The sequence below is a fragment of the Tauraco erythrolophus genome, chromosome 9 (assembly GCF_009769465.1).
Source record: "Tauraco erythrolophus isolate bTauEry1 chromosome 9, bTauEry1.pri, whole genome shotgun sequence".
NCBI lineage: Eukaryota > Metazoa > Chordata > Aves > Musophagiformes > Musophagidae > Tauraco > Tauraco erythrolophus.
Genome location: NC_141473.1, coordinates 30,990,389 through 31,004,813, shown reverse-complemented (window position 1 = coordinate 31,004,813; position 14,425 = coordinate 30,990,389). Strand labels below are relative to the sequence as shown.

Sequence of the window (14,425 nt, the reverse complement as noted above, 5' to 3'; positions counted from 1 at the left end):
TTCACAGTAGCAGAAAGGAATTTGTCTCCATATTGAACAAAATGTGAGCTTTTCTGAGGTGAGGGAAATATACATCTTGTACAGATTCAAGACATTAGAAGCTAAGCATTGTAGAGGAGAAATAACATTGAGTACTGAATTACAGGCTTATTCTTAGTTTTATGTACTTTCTCAGCAAAACAGTTGAGTATCTCTTAGGTGGTGTTTTGTAAGCACCATTGCAATGACTATTGCATCAGACTATTGACTCAGAATTACCAGGGAAGGGATATCTACACATACGAAGTGTAGAATTTTAATAATATGTGTTAATTATTAATTATGTCTTAAGTGTTTGTGGATACTTAGTGCTTTGAGGCAAGGTAAAGATACATCCTGAGAATCTCTTCCATAGTTTTTCAATGTATTCAGAACATTCATGTTCAGAAAATAAAATTAAAAAAATCTAGTAAATAGACATTTTCTGGTTTTAAAAGCTATCTTCTGGTAGTTGCTTTTTTGTTTTGTTTTGGGAGCAGGGGGCTTATGAACAAATTTCTTTGCTTCCATTGGATTATGTGTAAATCGTCTTTTATCTGTGCTCACCTATCTATTCTGAATGACTAAGAGAAGCTCCTTTTGGTTGTGGTGGCTTTCTTTAGGTGCTCTATGCCTTTAATTTCTTTTTTTTTTTTTTTTTTTTGATGTCTGGAGTAGTTAGTATAAAAGAAATGGAGGAGGGCCAAAGCTTCCAAGAGAAGCACTCTCTGAAAAAGTGTACATGGAAGTAGGAAACCAATAAGAGGCTTTGCCATTGTTAAAATGACTATGAAGGCATAAATCAAGCGTATTGTAACTATATTCCCAATTCCTCTCATGCTTTTTCATCTGAAAAACTGAATTTGTTTATATTGCTTCCTTGCAGAGCTTATTAGTTGCTGTGCATTCTTTAAAGAGCAGGTTTGCAAAGCTGACACAGTGTGTACCCTGGAGATGGTATGAGGGTCATATTTGGCCAATATAATCTTAATTACTGGATATTTTTCTCAAGATATTGGTTGTTTTGAGTTTATAATTCTGACAACCAATCAAAAAAATAGCCTACAGATTTGTTGAACTCTACAATGCTGTTGTCTTATCTTTAGTTGATCCTTCTTTTTCTGCTTCTGTCTGTGCTTGACTTTTTTTTGGTAATGTTAAAGAAAACACAGCTTTCATAAGGGCAATAGCTATATGCTCTCATAAAGTTTTTAATGCCGATGTTACAGGTTTCAAAAGTGGTTGAAAAGATTGTAGTTGAGTATCTGATGGCTTTTGGATGCTTCCATGCTATGGTTCGTAGCAGATGTTTTTAAAATCACAGCAGTATTAAACACTTCTTTCCCCCGGTACTGTGTTTAGAGAGGTGAAAGTTCTGAATTAACCTGGAAATGGATTGTTTTCACCTTTAGCTTGTGTCAGTCAGATGAAAGATACTTTTTTTCCCTTCATGTTACAGCCCTACTGTAGAAACAAGGTCATTGTCCTTTCGGCTGCTTTTTACTTCCCGAGAGTAACTCAAAGGTATTTAGAAAGCAGTATTAGATTTTCCTTCCGAGGACTCTGCCACTGCCTTGGAAATGTTTGTGATGCTTCTACTCATGATAGAATCGCTCTGCAAGACCATGCAGCTAGAGTCTATTGGTGGCCTGTAGAGAATCGGAACTGAGGTTTCACTCACTGATAATGAAAATGATTGAGGTTAGATTTCAAGTACCTTAGAAATATAAACTGCATTTCTAAAACCATTAAGAGCAGATAGAAATAGAAATATACATTTTTCTCTCAAATTTTATTTAGAATGTTGAAAAGCTTTGAGAACAAAGCTGCCATTGTTAGGGATGATACACCTGAGAGATCATTCCAGGGTTGGATTGGCAGAAGATGTGAATGAGCCTTCAGAGGGGAGGGGGGGAAATAAACAAAAATGAATTAACCTCTGCCTTGTAAGCTGTCATCTTTTTTCTTTTTGAAGTGTCAGTTTGTGCTTTTGATAAATGTCAGAAGCATTCTTCTTCTCAAATAAGATTCTTCTCTGCATAATCCAGTGTTAGGTTTTTTTTTTCCTGCTTCCCTCCAAAGATTACTTTGTCTTTCCTCTGGTTTCTAATCAGACAAGTGCTCAAGAAATGGGATGAATTTGACAGCTAAGTATGTTTCCTACTGAATTAGTTTTGTAAGGGAACTAAAGGAGGCAGATGAAATATTCTCACCTGCAGTTTTGGAAGTTCATTAACTTAATAAAATGGTAACTAAAATCCCTCATGTCTACCCCCTGCTTTGCTTCTAGATTTCAATCTTGTTTATATATATAAATATTTTATGTTATGACAAAGAGTCTGTTTTACGTAGACATACAAGTTAGCAGGCTGCAGCCTAGTTTCACTGTCTAGGGATCAGATACACTGATAGTTGTGGCACAATATGTTTAAGAAGAATTCATCTACTCCCTGCTCAGAAGAAAAGACTTTGTAGAGAGTATGACTTTTTGAAGCTTGTTTTGGTTTTTTGAGGGTGTATTAAGTTAATATATTACTTTTCAAAGTCACCCAATAAAATCTTATTTAGGTTTTTTGTTCCAAATAACAGATTGAAGGAGTCTGCTTTTAGGATTGTATAATGTTTAAAAGCACTTCTGAAAATATTAGGGGAAGAAAGGGATTACAGGTTGGCAGTCTGAGGTTGGTTTACTTTCAGGTAAAAGGCTTAAATGTCATAGACAGTGGCTTGGTTGTTTTATTGGCACCAAGGAGTTCTAGGCATGGATCTAGACTCCACCATGTTTAAGTAATATACAAACAACATACAAAAAACTTGTGACTTCTGTATGAGGCAGGAGAACAAGTAAATAAGTACAGGCTTCTCTAGAAGGAAGAGAAAATGAAAACAACATTACTTAGTGCAGTAAAGGAGCAGCCACATGTTGTGATTGCTTAAGTAAAATCAAGTTTTTGTATAATTGTCATCTCAAAGGAAAGTCTTAGCTGGAGGGGAATAGTGAGGGAGATACTTCAGGATGTCTGGGAGGTTCTTTTGTGGAATACACTTAAAAAAAAAAAGGGAAATAGAAATTCTTAAGTTATCCAAAAGTGCACAAGAACCAACATCTTGTAGAATAGTGCAAGAGCACAATTGAACTCTTCCATTCCATTTGACAGTGCAATGGGAGCTTTCGGAAGGAAGGTACAGTCTATGTGTTGAATGAAAAAAAAAAAAAAAGCAGCATTTTAAATGCTTGTGGGTAGAACAAGACTGTTAACAGTCTTAAAAATAAATTAAGCCTTCAAACACAAGTTCCTATTGTCCTTGTGCTCCAAATATTTCTTTACTTTTTTCAGTTTTCTACTTTCCCCATTAGCCTCACCAAAATTGCAAAATTAAAAAAAGTTGATGAAATTTTTTTCAGGAGACCATTCTGAGTTGTCTTAGACTTTGTGGCGTGTTTCACTTGCATACTCCTTGAGCGTGGCACTGAGCAAATCTTTCTCTTTGTGAGAATGTGAATAGTATTGCTTTGTTCACATATCTTTTTTTTTTTCTTAATTGCAGACTCGAAGGAGGTTTAGTAATGATGTTGTATCCAGGTAGTCTATATATGCCCTTATTTGCTACACCTCTATTTGCAACCAAGTTTTTCAGCTTGGACATATTCATCGTGTGGGTCTTAATGCCTGTAAAAATATACAGAGCTTTTTTTTTTTATTTGAAACCAATTGAAGACGGTAAAGAAAGAAAACCAAAAACATTATTCCTGAAATTAGGAGAATGAGTTTACTGTGAATCAAGTACATAAGTTATGCAGTTTGTCTAATTAATTAGGCTATGACCACCTCTAACTATATGGTATCTTATGTTAAAGTAATTAGGAAAGCTGTTATACTGGAAAGACAGTTCATTGTGGTAACAGATGGTACAGAGCACTTACAAACACAAACAAACAAAGTAATTCTAAGAAAGGGCATGAGGCCTTACTGCAGCTGGGAAGAAAAAAGTTGGAAGGTCAAAATCCATTAGGATTAGGAAATAAGACACACAGTCTGAAGGAAGCACTCTGGTTTTCCCCCTCATCCTTGAGAACATGGTTCGGTTGGTCCTTGTCCTGCCACAAAAGTTAACATGGGGAAATAAAACCAGACAAATTGAAAGCATCAAGCCGTTGCGGTGTTAGCGTGCTGGTTGCCTGTTGGTGTGATGGCTCTACCTTCCTGCGTGATGGATAGAGCTGTCCAAATCTGTGTTCCGTGTGTGCAGCTTGTTGGGTTTGATGAGCTGTCGGATTTAGATTTAAGCTCTCTACCAGCACTATCACCCCATGCTACCTCAGATCCTTCTTATTAGGACGGCCAGGCGTACTCGTTCATTACGCTTTGGAGGACTGGTTTATAGCGACAAGAGGCCATTACTTACGGCGGCGTTTAGTCAGGCCTCTGCTGCGCTATAAATGTTCGTTTTGCAAAATTGCAGTGCAAGTTTAGCCAAGAGCTCCTACCTCTGCTGCGGCTCGCTGAACCATTTGCGTCTCATGAATTGGGCCCTAAGTCATGCTCATTTAATCAGCCACTCCACTGCAAATACCAATAAAATTGCCAAGTGATTTCTTTGGCAAAAGGCAAGTCATGCTTTGCACCTCTGATTCTGTATGCTTTTCCCTTGGGGTATAACCCTTGCTTTTATTTCATTCCTAAGTAATTTTTTGCATGATTGGAGGACTATGAATAAAGTCAACAATATATTTTTGTTTTTATTTCAAATCCTGAAAGAAGCTGCAAAGGACATGTATGCATAATAAAGAAAGGAGAAAAATGATCAATTGTTTAAAAACAAAATTGCTATGATACTTAATGTATTTACCTTTATCAAAAATTGTTGACAACCATTTTATATTTTAGAATTCCTTGAGTTCTAAAACAAAGGTTATTTTGTTTTAACAATGGAAATCCAATCCTTTCTCTTAATCTTTACATAGTTGTAGCCTTGAAAAAGATTGTAGACAGTTAAAAGCACATGGCTGAATCAATACAGATGTTCTTGTGCTAGGAGATTTACTTCAAGGTGAGGTGCTGGTTTTAACAGGTTCATACTAACTAGAATATTACTGCTTTTTCAGTGAGAATAGTTGCAACTGTTATCTGCCTTTATAGCCCATTGACAAGGGGTGTAACTGGTTCTGTTTCAGCTACCGCCCACCCTGCACAACATCTAATAATGCATGACTTTTTGGTAGGCTGGTTCAACTCATTAATGCAGAGGAAGGCTACCTGCCCCTCCCAAGTTTTTTCTGTGTGTTGGCAAGCTGAAGTATCTCAGGAAATTATCAAATGAGCATGGGAGCTAGTGAAATGTAGTGGTGGGTGGATGGGTGTGTTTGAGGAAACAGAATGACACATCCCTCTTCCAGTAGCAACAAATAAGTAGACTATGTAATGTGAGACTAAATATGCCATATTTTACATCAGTACAAGTCGCTGCTCCCTGAAGAGAATTTTCTTCTAAATAAATCTTCATTCAGTTCTGTGACCGGGTATTCTCTGTGCTGTTGCTAGGTTTTCCCAGGTTGGCGTTTGCCTCGTGGGATGTCTGTCAGATCTAGCTACGGTGTCAGCAGTCCGCATCCTGGAATCTTTTTACTTTCCATGATTGAGTGTTCTTTTTTGCTGCTTTCAAATCTAAACAGACTGCAACAGATAAAATCAGGCTCTGTGTTACACTGAGCATAGCTGAGAATATGCAATGCAGTGGTTGGTCTACAAAGCTGCAGCTGTGGTGGCATGCTGGCTTAGTGGTCAAAAGAGGATGAGGGCCACACAGCCAGGGGTTTGCAGGCGTTCCTTTTCCTGGAAACCTCATAGAAACGTTACCCGTAAAGGAAGAGTCCATGGACAGAAAAGAGAAGTTACGATTACACGGATGTGGTCATGACTCAAGTTACTTAGTTGTATTAGAAACTTAAAGCAAGAAAGGATACATGTTTCTGGCTTATTGCCACTGTTTAATAATAGGTTATAGCCCCAAGATATAAATGGGAAGCACAGCACTGAATAGTTCACCAAGGAGTTATTTCTAGGGAGAAAGTTTATTAGGGAGAAAGGTTTTGTTTGTTTGTTTTTGTGGTTATTTTTTTAACAAAACACAGCACCTGCAGTTGAACAACAGAGTTCTTAGATCACAAAATAGCTGCTGCAGTGAGTAAAGTTATATTTCCAGTAAGAAACTTACTATGTTTGAGCTTGAGAACTATTGATGTGGTTCCCTGCAATATTTAGACATTTGCTTAAATAGGAGAGTACTCAAAACAGGGATGCTTAGGCTGCTTGATGGTTTGATTAGAGAATGATGGAGAGTTAGGAGTTTCTTGGCAAGATCTGTGAACTTAGAACTCACAATGATCATCTTTTTAAAGTTGTGGAGTCTTTTAAGTGACCTATCTCGTGAAGATATAGTAAGGTTTTCATGGCACTCAACACTTTTCACAAAAAAAAACCCAAACACCTTATTTGTCATTTACATGTGAGAATAATCTGTCTGAAGTCTTACAGAGTGCTTCTAGACGTTAACAGCTACAAATTTTGAAGTCTTCATTAGTGGAGGTCTAGTAAAAGTCATGCATAGGAATAATGTAGAGAGGAGAGCATATTCTGGTAAAACATTAGGAAGATAAGGAGAAGAAAAAGTAGAATTTCAGAGTTTAGGAAGTGAACTTTGTAGGTATTCATTTTATATTAGAGCTGAGCTGTGCAATTGCTGGCCCTCCTTCTGTTTTGGGAAGAAATTGTCTCATACTATTATTATATTGTTTTCAAAGTAGCATAAAGAAAAGGTTGAAGTCTTGACAGCTGTGACAAAGTCCAGTGCCATAATGTGTCACCAGATAAGTGATACTGTATAGTCCATGGCAGTCAGCAAAGCATAGCAACCACTATTTATATGTCAATTTTAAAAGAGAGGAAGTGTTACCCGAAGGGGAGAGGATATCAGAATTTGACAGCTTGCTAGACATCTGAGGTTAAATGTCATCTTTTGAATAGATTTAACTTACATATTCATTTTATGTGTTGAGATCTGAAATTCCAGCCTTTAAATGTTCATTTTGTTACTTTATGGCTCTTAAAAACATTATGCCTAAGAACAGAGCAAAATTTCCTGCTGGAGCATATGATGTTAAAGGCTAGGTCATAATTTTCAGTATCTGACTTGTGCTGTGTAAATATGCAGGTGCATAGGCAGCCAACAGCAGGAGAGAGATGCATCTTGTTCATTTCTTAACCTTAAAAAAAGTTGACTTTCCGTAATAATTTATATAGTACTTAGATTCCTCCTCTGTTATATCAATTGTTTTTCATGTTTCCTAGGCTTGCTGTTCTTTGTAAGTTCTTGTTTCAATTTAAAACTTTAAATTAAAACCTTGTTTGTATGTCTTCATGAGCAGCATGCATAATGCATGGAAAGTAACTCTGTAGTTATTGGGATTGTTTTCTTTTCCTCCCTTCCCTGCCATAAGTTGTTTGTCCTGTGAGCATTTGTTTGTGTTTGCCTTCTAACTTCCTGAGTACTCTTATGCCTTTATATCACATGGAGTGGGAGAGAATAGAGCAGAGATACTTCTGTAGTTATTTTAGTGATCTTGGAAGAAAAGAAGTTGTTAGCCTTCAAACAGTGTTTTCAGCTTGGCGTTTGTGTGGAACAATATACTTTGAATCAGAGGCACTGTATTTTCCTCTTAAGAAAATTGCCAGTATCTTTTTTACGTTCTGAAGTCTGTGTGAAACTTTCCATTGAAGTCTGAATTACAAAGCTTTGATTATATGACTAAAAAGATCACTTTCTGTGATTTCACAATTAGTCTCAAGTGTTGCAGAGAGTAAAGTTGATAATACCTTGAAGCTCTTCCGTCTGTTCTGTCTGCTATTGTTTTTGTGTGAAATTGATAGGAAATTGAATTATTTTCTAACAGTTTCACTTGAAAAATAACATTCTATAGTTTTAAAGCCACAGTTTCAGAATTTTAATGATTTTAATCTGAAAACTGGTAGAAGGTAGTTGTCTTGAATACAGATTCTCTGGATGCAGGGGAAAGAGGGAGACAGAAGGCTGAGCTGTGACCTTTGTCTTCCGTTCCCCAGCTATAGTGCAAATTGTGTGTTCTCTTCTGTCCGCTTTTTGCCTTAAGCGCAGTCTGCAAGTCTAACAGCCAGTCACATCTGGTGCCTGGATCCTGAGGTCAGGGGAAAAACTGTATCACTGCACAGCAAGATGGAGAATGTTCTTTTCTCTCCTTGATCTTACTTCAGCCCGTTCATATGGCAGAATGTGAGTTTTTCAAGGGTCTGGCATGCTTTTGTGCTGCTTTGTGTATTGCAGCTACACTGCTTTATGTTGTTCTTTTCACAACCTCCCATTCATGTGTCTATCCTAGTTTCTTTTAGAGCATTGCCCACCATAAAGAAACTTCTGCGCCTTTTAAAAGTAGGTGTATGATACATGAATGGGAGTATGGGTGGGTCCATCTAAACCCTGCATACGTGACGTTGAGCTTGGAACCGGCAGTTGTCACTTAGAAGAGAGATCCTGGACTTCCTCTGAATACATGGACTTCTTTTTGAATGGCCCATTTTTTTGAATGTTGTTGATTCTCTTCTCTCCTTCTCAGGAAGAATGTTAGAGCAGGTAGAGAGGGGCAGCTAAAATAGTCATGGCATCGGCTGTCTTACAGGAAGAGACTGAAAAGATTGCAACTGCAGCATGTGAGACCAGGCAGGCTGCACCCTTTAACGTATGTAATCCAACAGCTGTAGTTCTTAAGGGAACATGATGAGGGGTGGACAGCACAAAGTGCCCAGGCTTGCATGCTCTTCTTACATGGTATTTCCTGTTGCTGCTGCTGAGGACCACTGATCCGACCCAGCAGTGTGTTTCATGTGTCCTTAACAGGAGAATGTCACAGATACTTGTCTTGGACTGTGACCTGAATATGAAAGTTAAGTACATCATTCCAGTATTTTGTGATTAGGTAGTGATTTTTATCAGTTGAGAATTCAGTTCATTGCTTTGGAAAGAGTCAAACGATAACTTATTCAAGGTTTCTTTATAGGACGTTTGGTGACATGTTGTCTCAGCTACAACTCTTGAGAGTTGTTTCTGTATTTCATTTAGAGGATTGTTGCAAGGTAAAATGCAGTGAGGTACTACCATGAAAAATGCTACAGAGTTGCATGAAACTAATAGGACCTTTTTTCTTCTCGTTTCTTTTGGATGAGTCCTGTTTTCACAAACTTTTTGTACCATCGTTATTTCTGAAGTAAAAAGCCTTTTTTCTTTTTCTTCCCCTCTTTTTTTTTTTTTAACAGGTTCTTGAAGATGCAGAGGCTCAACATTTGTTCCAGTCCATTCTTCCTGATATGGTCAAGCTGGCACTCTGTCTCCCTAGTATCTGCACCCAGGTAAGTAAGCGCAGCTTGCTGAGTGCTCTGTGGCAGACCACTTTTCTGCAAACTACAACTAATGGCTAAGGTGAAAACATCAGGATCATGTTATACTCTTAATAAAAGCTGTAGTTTTTGTGTTGAATGTAGCTGAGGCCTAGGGCGCAGAATGGACAATACGTGTCTATAATGGTATAATGGAATGTTAAAAAGAGTGTATGTCGCTGTCAAATTTTTAGTCTGAACTTCAGTAACTCTTTCGTTTCTATGTGCTGGAGTTTCTTCTTGCTTTTCTTAAATGAAGTGGCCATGAAACCTTTGAGATTTGAAAATCACACTTATAAACTGAAATACTTGAATAATCTTAAAACATCTAATTTTTTTAATCCTAGAAGTAGTATTCTCATAAAGCCTTCATTTACTTGAGAGCATATTTTATTCTAGCTAGAGCATCATAATACTTGTGCACATACAAACCTTAACCAATTCTTTTGTTGCTACGCGAATCTGTTCTGTAGGTAGTAAAGCTGATAAAAGTGAATTGGTCTGATCAAGTAAGTAGGGATGTGTGATAAGTAACACAGTAGCAGGGTAATGACTCTAATTTGTGATCTACTTTGTTACAATTTTCTAAATTGATTTTGTTGGACTGGAGCGGGGAGAATCACTCCCTACTTTGTTATGCTGCAAGGATCCTACAGTAGATATATAATTTCAAACAGTATGAATATTTCTTTTTTTTTTACTAGCTGATGGGGAAGCTTTTGAGAATGCTCTGAAGTTTCTGAACACAAAGTCAAGTACAAGACTTGCAAATTCATGTAGCAATGCCTTTTATAAAAATAATGTACTGTTAGGCACTGTAAATTGTAGAAAACTTTTTCAGACATTTTTTGGTTAGACATAAAGCTGAATTTGTTCTAATATAGAATCATAGAATGGTTAGGGTTGGAAGGGACCTCAAAGATCATCTAGTTTCAACCCCCCTGCCATGGGCAGGGAACCCTCCACTACACCAGGTTGCCCAAAGCCTCATCCAACCTGGCCTTGAACACTTCCAGGGATGGGGCGTCTACAACTTCTCTGGGCAACCTGGTCCAGTGCCTCACCACCCTCTGAGTGAAGAATTTCTTCCTTAGATCTAATCTAAATCTCCCCTTTTTCAGTTTAAAGCCATTGCTCCTTGTCCTGTCACTACATGCCCCTGTAAAAAGTCCCTCTCCAGCTTTCCTGTAGGCCCCCTTTAGGTACTGGAAGGACTTAAAGGGGGACAGCATGTAACATGCTGTCCAAAATATCCTGGTTTTATAGGCTTATAGAACTTACTAGAGAGAGCTTCTCGGGCTTTTTCCCTCCCCTTCCAGCTGTGTGGCTTCAGACATCATAATATAGCTTATTAATTAAATAGCCAGAAGACAGAATAAGAATCGGTGAATGTGAATGTAGTAGTTATAAGAACGAAGGAAAACTTGTTTGTTTTGTGAAATAAACAGGGCTGTGTATTCAACAGTCTAAATTAGTACCAATTTCTTTATTCACAGCTAAAAGGATTAAAACATAGCTGCTCAGCTCTCCTGGAGCTAGGCTAATGATGATGGCTGAGAATATTGGAAGAAGAGGTGAAAACTGTGCTCTCTTTTTACTGTCAAGAGGGTTTATCGTAATTGTTACTGGACCCCTTAGCAGTCAGAATATTTTTCCCATTCCCTTCCCTCAGTATTATCACATAATTAAAAAAAAAAAAAAAAAATGCCCTGAATGTGTTGAGCAAAAATTCCAAATCAGAAGGCTAAAGCCTGATAAAATGGAAAATGTATAACACTTCAGAGTTTTTTTGGTTCCCCCCTGCCCCTTTGTTTCTTTTTATATTAAAGAAACTCTAACTTGAGTCAAATAAAACCCTAACTGAAGACCAAAGTGAAGCTGAGCTTTTTGTTCATTCAGATTATAAAACAATGGATAATCATGCACTTTCTGCAAATATTATCAGTGTTGTTTCTTCAAGTATGATGGAAAAAAAATTGAAAGCAAGTCATAGAGTGATGATCTGTGGTGTGACTTCCACGTTTCTCTGTAAAGTATAAAGCGTGGTTATTGTAGCTGAAAGCGTTCCTTAAGGGTTCTTACCTATATAGCTATTGAAAGAGGATTTTACTTCAGTTTTTAAGATTGCCCAGGATTTGCAACTGTTGGTTTTTTTTCCCCCCTCTCCATTCCCCATGGTTTTGTTTGATAAGTTGCATTTTCTTGGTCTTTCTTTTTATTATCGATTAGAAATCTGCAGTTTGTCAAGCAAGCTTTTTCTGAAATGTCTTGAATAAACTGTTCTTGACTTTAATGGTGCTGCTGATTAAAGGGTTCACCAATGGCCTAAATTACTCTTGCTCTAATTTAACAAATGTAATTTTGTGCGCCCATTTTTTCTTTTAAAACGGGTAAGCTAATTATTTTTCTCTCTCTCTTTCCCTCCCTTCTCTCCTGCCCTTCCCTCCCCCTCGCTTCTTTTGTTGGTAGCCGATACCTCTACTGAAACAAAAGATGAATCACTCCATCACGATGTCACAGGAACAGATTGCTAGTTTTCTAGCCAATGCTTTCTTCTGTACTTTTCCACGTCGCAATGCGAAGATGAAGTCTGAGTATTCTAGTTATCCGGACATTAACTTCAACAGGTATGGCACCCTGGGGTAAATGAAGCTGATAACAATATTTTCATTGAAGGGTTTTCTCATTTAGAGGAGAAACTCATTGTTTCTCTTGCTTTGGTAGTTTGCTTTCTGTCTTTTCCTTTTACCTCTAAGGGACAAGAAAACTATGTGTAAGAAAGGATCTTGTGCACAGGAAGATATGCTGAATATTCCAAATTTTTCTCTTTTTTTCTTCCGTGCATGCACCCACACAGATACACTATTTGCAGACAAATGGCTTATGAGGAGGTAGGGAATTGTATCAGCCTAATTATGCCAGAGAAACAGTGTATTTCAGTGTGCTCCCAGTGTTCTACATGTATTTAAATTAACGGTCATTGTTTCCCCAGCCATGTTTCTGTTGTCTCCTTTGTGTCAGCAGTAGTGATCTGCGCATTAAGTCACATCAATAGGACTTAATCCTTCAGCATCCATACAATCTCTTATCATTTTAAGGCAATTGTAGAGTTGCATGGTAGAATAAACATGTCCTTTTTGCTACAAGATAGCCTAAAAAGGTTTCAAAACCACAATAAAAGTTTAATTAAAAGATACTCTGATTTCTAAACAAACACTTATTATTTTTCCTTGACGCTAGCATACAGGCAGTTTTGATTAGAAATTTTTCTTCACGTTTAATTTTTTTAAATATGCTTATTTCAGTCTTAAATGGAGGAAGAGGATAGAGACGTTTCCTGCTGCAAAGTATTATGGTACACGTGGACTTGTAGCTTAGAAAAGAGTTTGTCTTCTTCTGGGCACTTCCATAAAGGCTGTGTAGATCAACCTTAAGTTTGTTAGGCTGGAGCTTGGACAGATTATCGATCTAGAGTTTTTATTATTACTCCCAGTTAACATGTAGTGTATATGCTCTGAAAACTGAGATGAGAGATAAAAATACTGTTACCCAAGTATCCTGATCACAGGTACCTGTGTCATAAGAGCTGTATTAGACTAGAACTTCCCAGAATAAATTGTCAGGTGTGCCAACATACTAATAATGGTTTTGGTTCTTGCTGTCTTTAAGGGCTAGCACAGGTTTCTCTATACTGTGTATTTCAGAAGAGAGACCAGGGTCACTGTCTTGGTGTTTATTCCAACAGTGCAGTGGATTACAAAAGAGAAGTGTGGGTGGGCACTAATGTGTGATACAATTCAGCATATTTTTCCACCATTAGTTCATAAGAACAAATAAATGAAAGGTACCATCCATGCATTAAAAAATATTTGTGTTCAGAGCAATGAAAAAGGGCAATAAAGTTCTGGGAAAAGTTCTGTTTGGCTGCACCAGCTGCACATTTCTAGCTGAATTTGATGGGTTTTTTTAAGGGACTTTAAGGTACCAATTTTTGTTGTAACTTAAGCATATTATGAATCAAGCAGTTGAATTCTTACCGACTACAGAATAAAATGCTGTTAAATCACTGGAGTAAATCCATATTCTTGTCTATGAACGTTGCACAGCAATGTAGAATCACAGTAGTACAGTGTAATACTAGAGGTTAACTCAGGGCATAATATTTTGAACTACTCTTAAATAAAAAAGCCCTGGCAAATTATTAGGTAAATAGTTTCCTGCCACAGACTTAAAGAATGACCAGTATAAAGTATTAGCTATTCAGGATTTTCAGCCCTATTCCAGTCAGTCCTCCTTTGTTTTCTGGCTTGGCTTCCTAGTGTTATCACTCATAGTTAAGATCCAACAATGTTACTTAAAAGGGATAATACAGCAGACAACCTTCAGGCCTTCCTCTTGCACTGTGGATGAGGTAATGCTCAGCTTTTAGTCACATAGGGTAGAAAGCCAATTTTATTTGTCTAAGTGCAAGAATATCGTTGCCAAACTGGAGAAAAGAAAAGAAGCTGATGTCCTCTGGTTCTTGAGGATTAAAAGTGGCTTTTCCTCAGTATTTGCCGATTTATGTGATTTTTGTATAATTACAGTTTCCTTTTTCAGTCCTTTTTTTAACTTTGGTCCAGTTAGTTGGACCAAAATTTCCCTTCCCTTTGTATTTTGCATTTGATAATGAGCAGATTAGTGAAGTAGAATACAAGAGATGACAGTGTATAAAATGAGTGTGTCAGTGAGAGGGGGACTGGCAGAATAAAAGCAAAAGGAGATTCAAGAGAGCAAGTAGTAGAGAGAGTGCTACAAGAATTTGTGATTTTGTATCACACTACTCATGTAACTTGAGGTAGTTGAAATCTAAAACGAGGGGGGGGAAAGGAGGATGGATAGTATCCTATTTCTTTTTCCTCCTGTCATCCCTTTATTTTCTTGCCCTGAAAAGTTGGTTCTTT

General features: G+C 37.5%; 1 protein-coding gene across 4 annotated transcripts in view; it reads left to right on the top strand.

The window, feature by feature from the left end:
* PARG (poly(ADP-ribose) glycohydrolase) overlaps nucleotides 1-14,425 on the top strand; it is a 70,659-nt gene that overhangs the window by 20,565 nt on the left and 35,669 nt on the right. For all 4 annotated transcript variants that reach the window (XM_086616249.1, XM_086616251.1, XM_086616253.1 and 1 more), the window contains 2 exons: nucleotides 9,363-9,455; nucleotides 11,952-12,109. In XM_086616249.1, coding sequence (XP_086472375.1) covers nucleotides 9,363-9,455; nucleotides 11,952-12,109 — 251 coding nt within the window. The remainder of the gene's footprint in view (nucleotides 1-9,362; nucleotides 9,456-11,951; nucleotides 12,110-14,425) is intronic.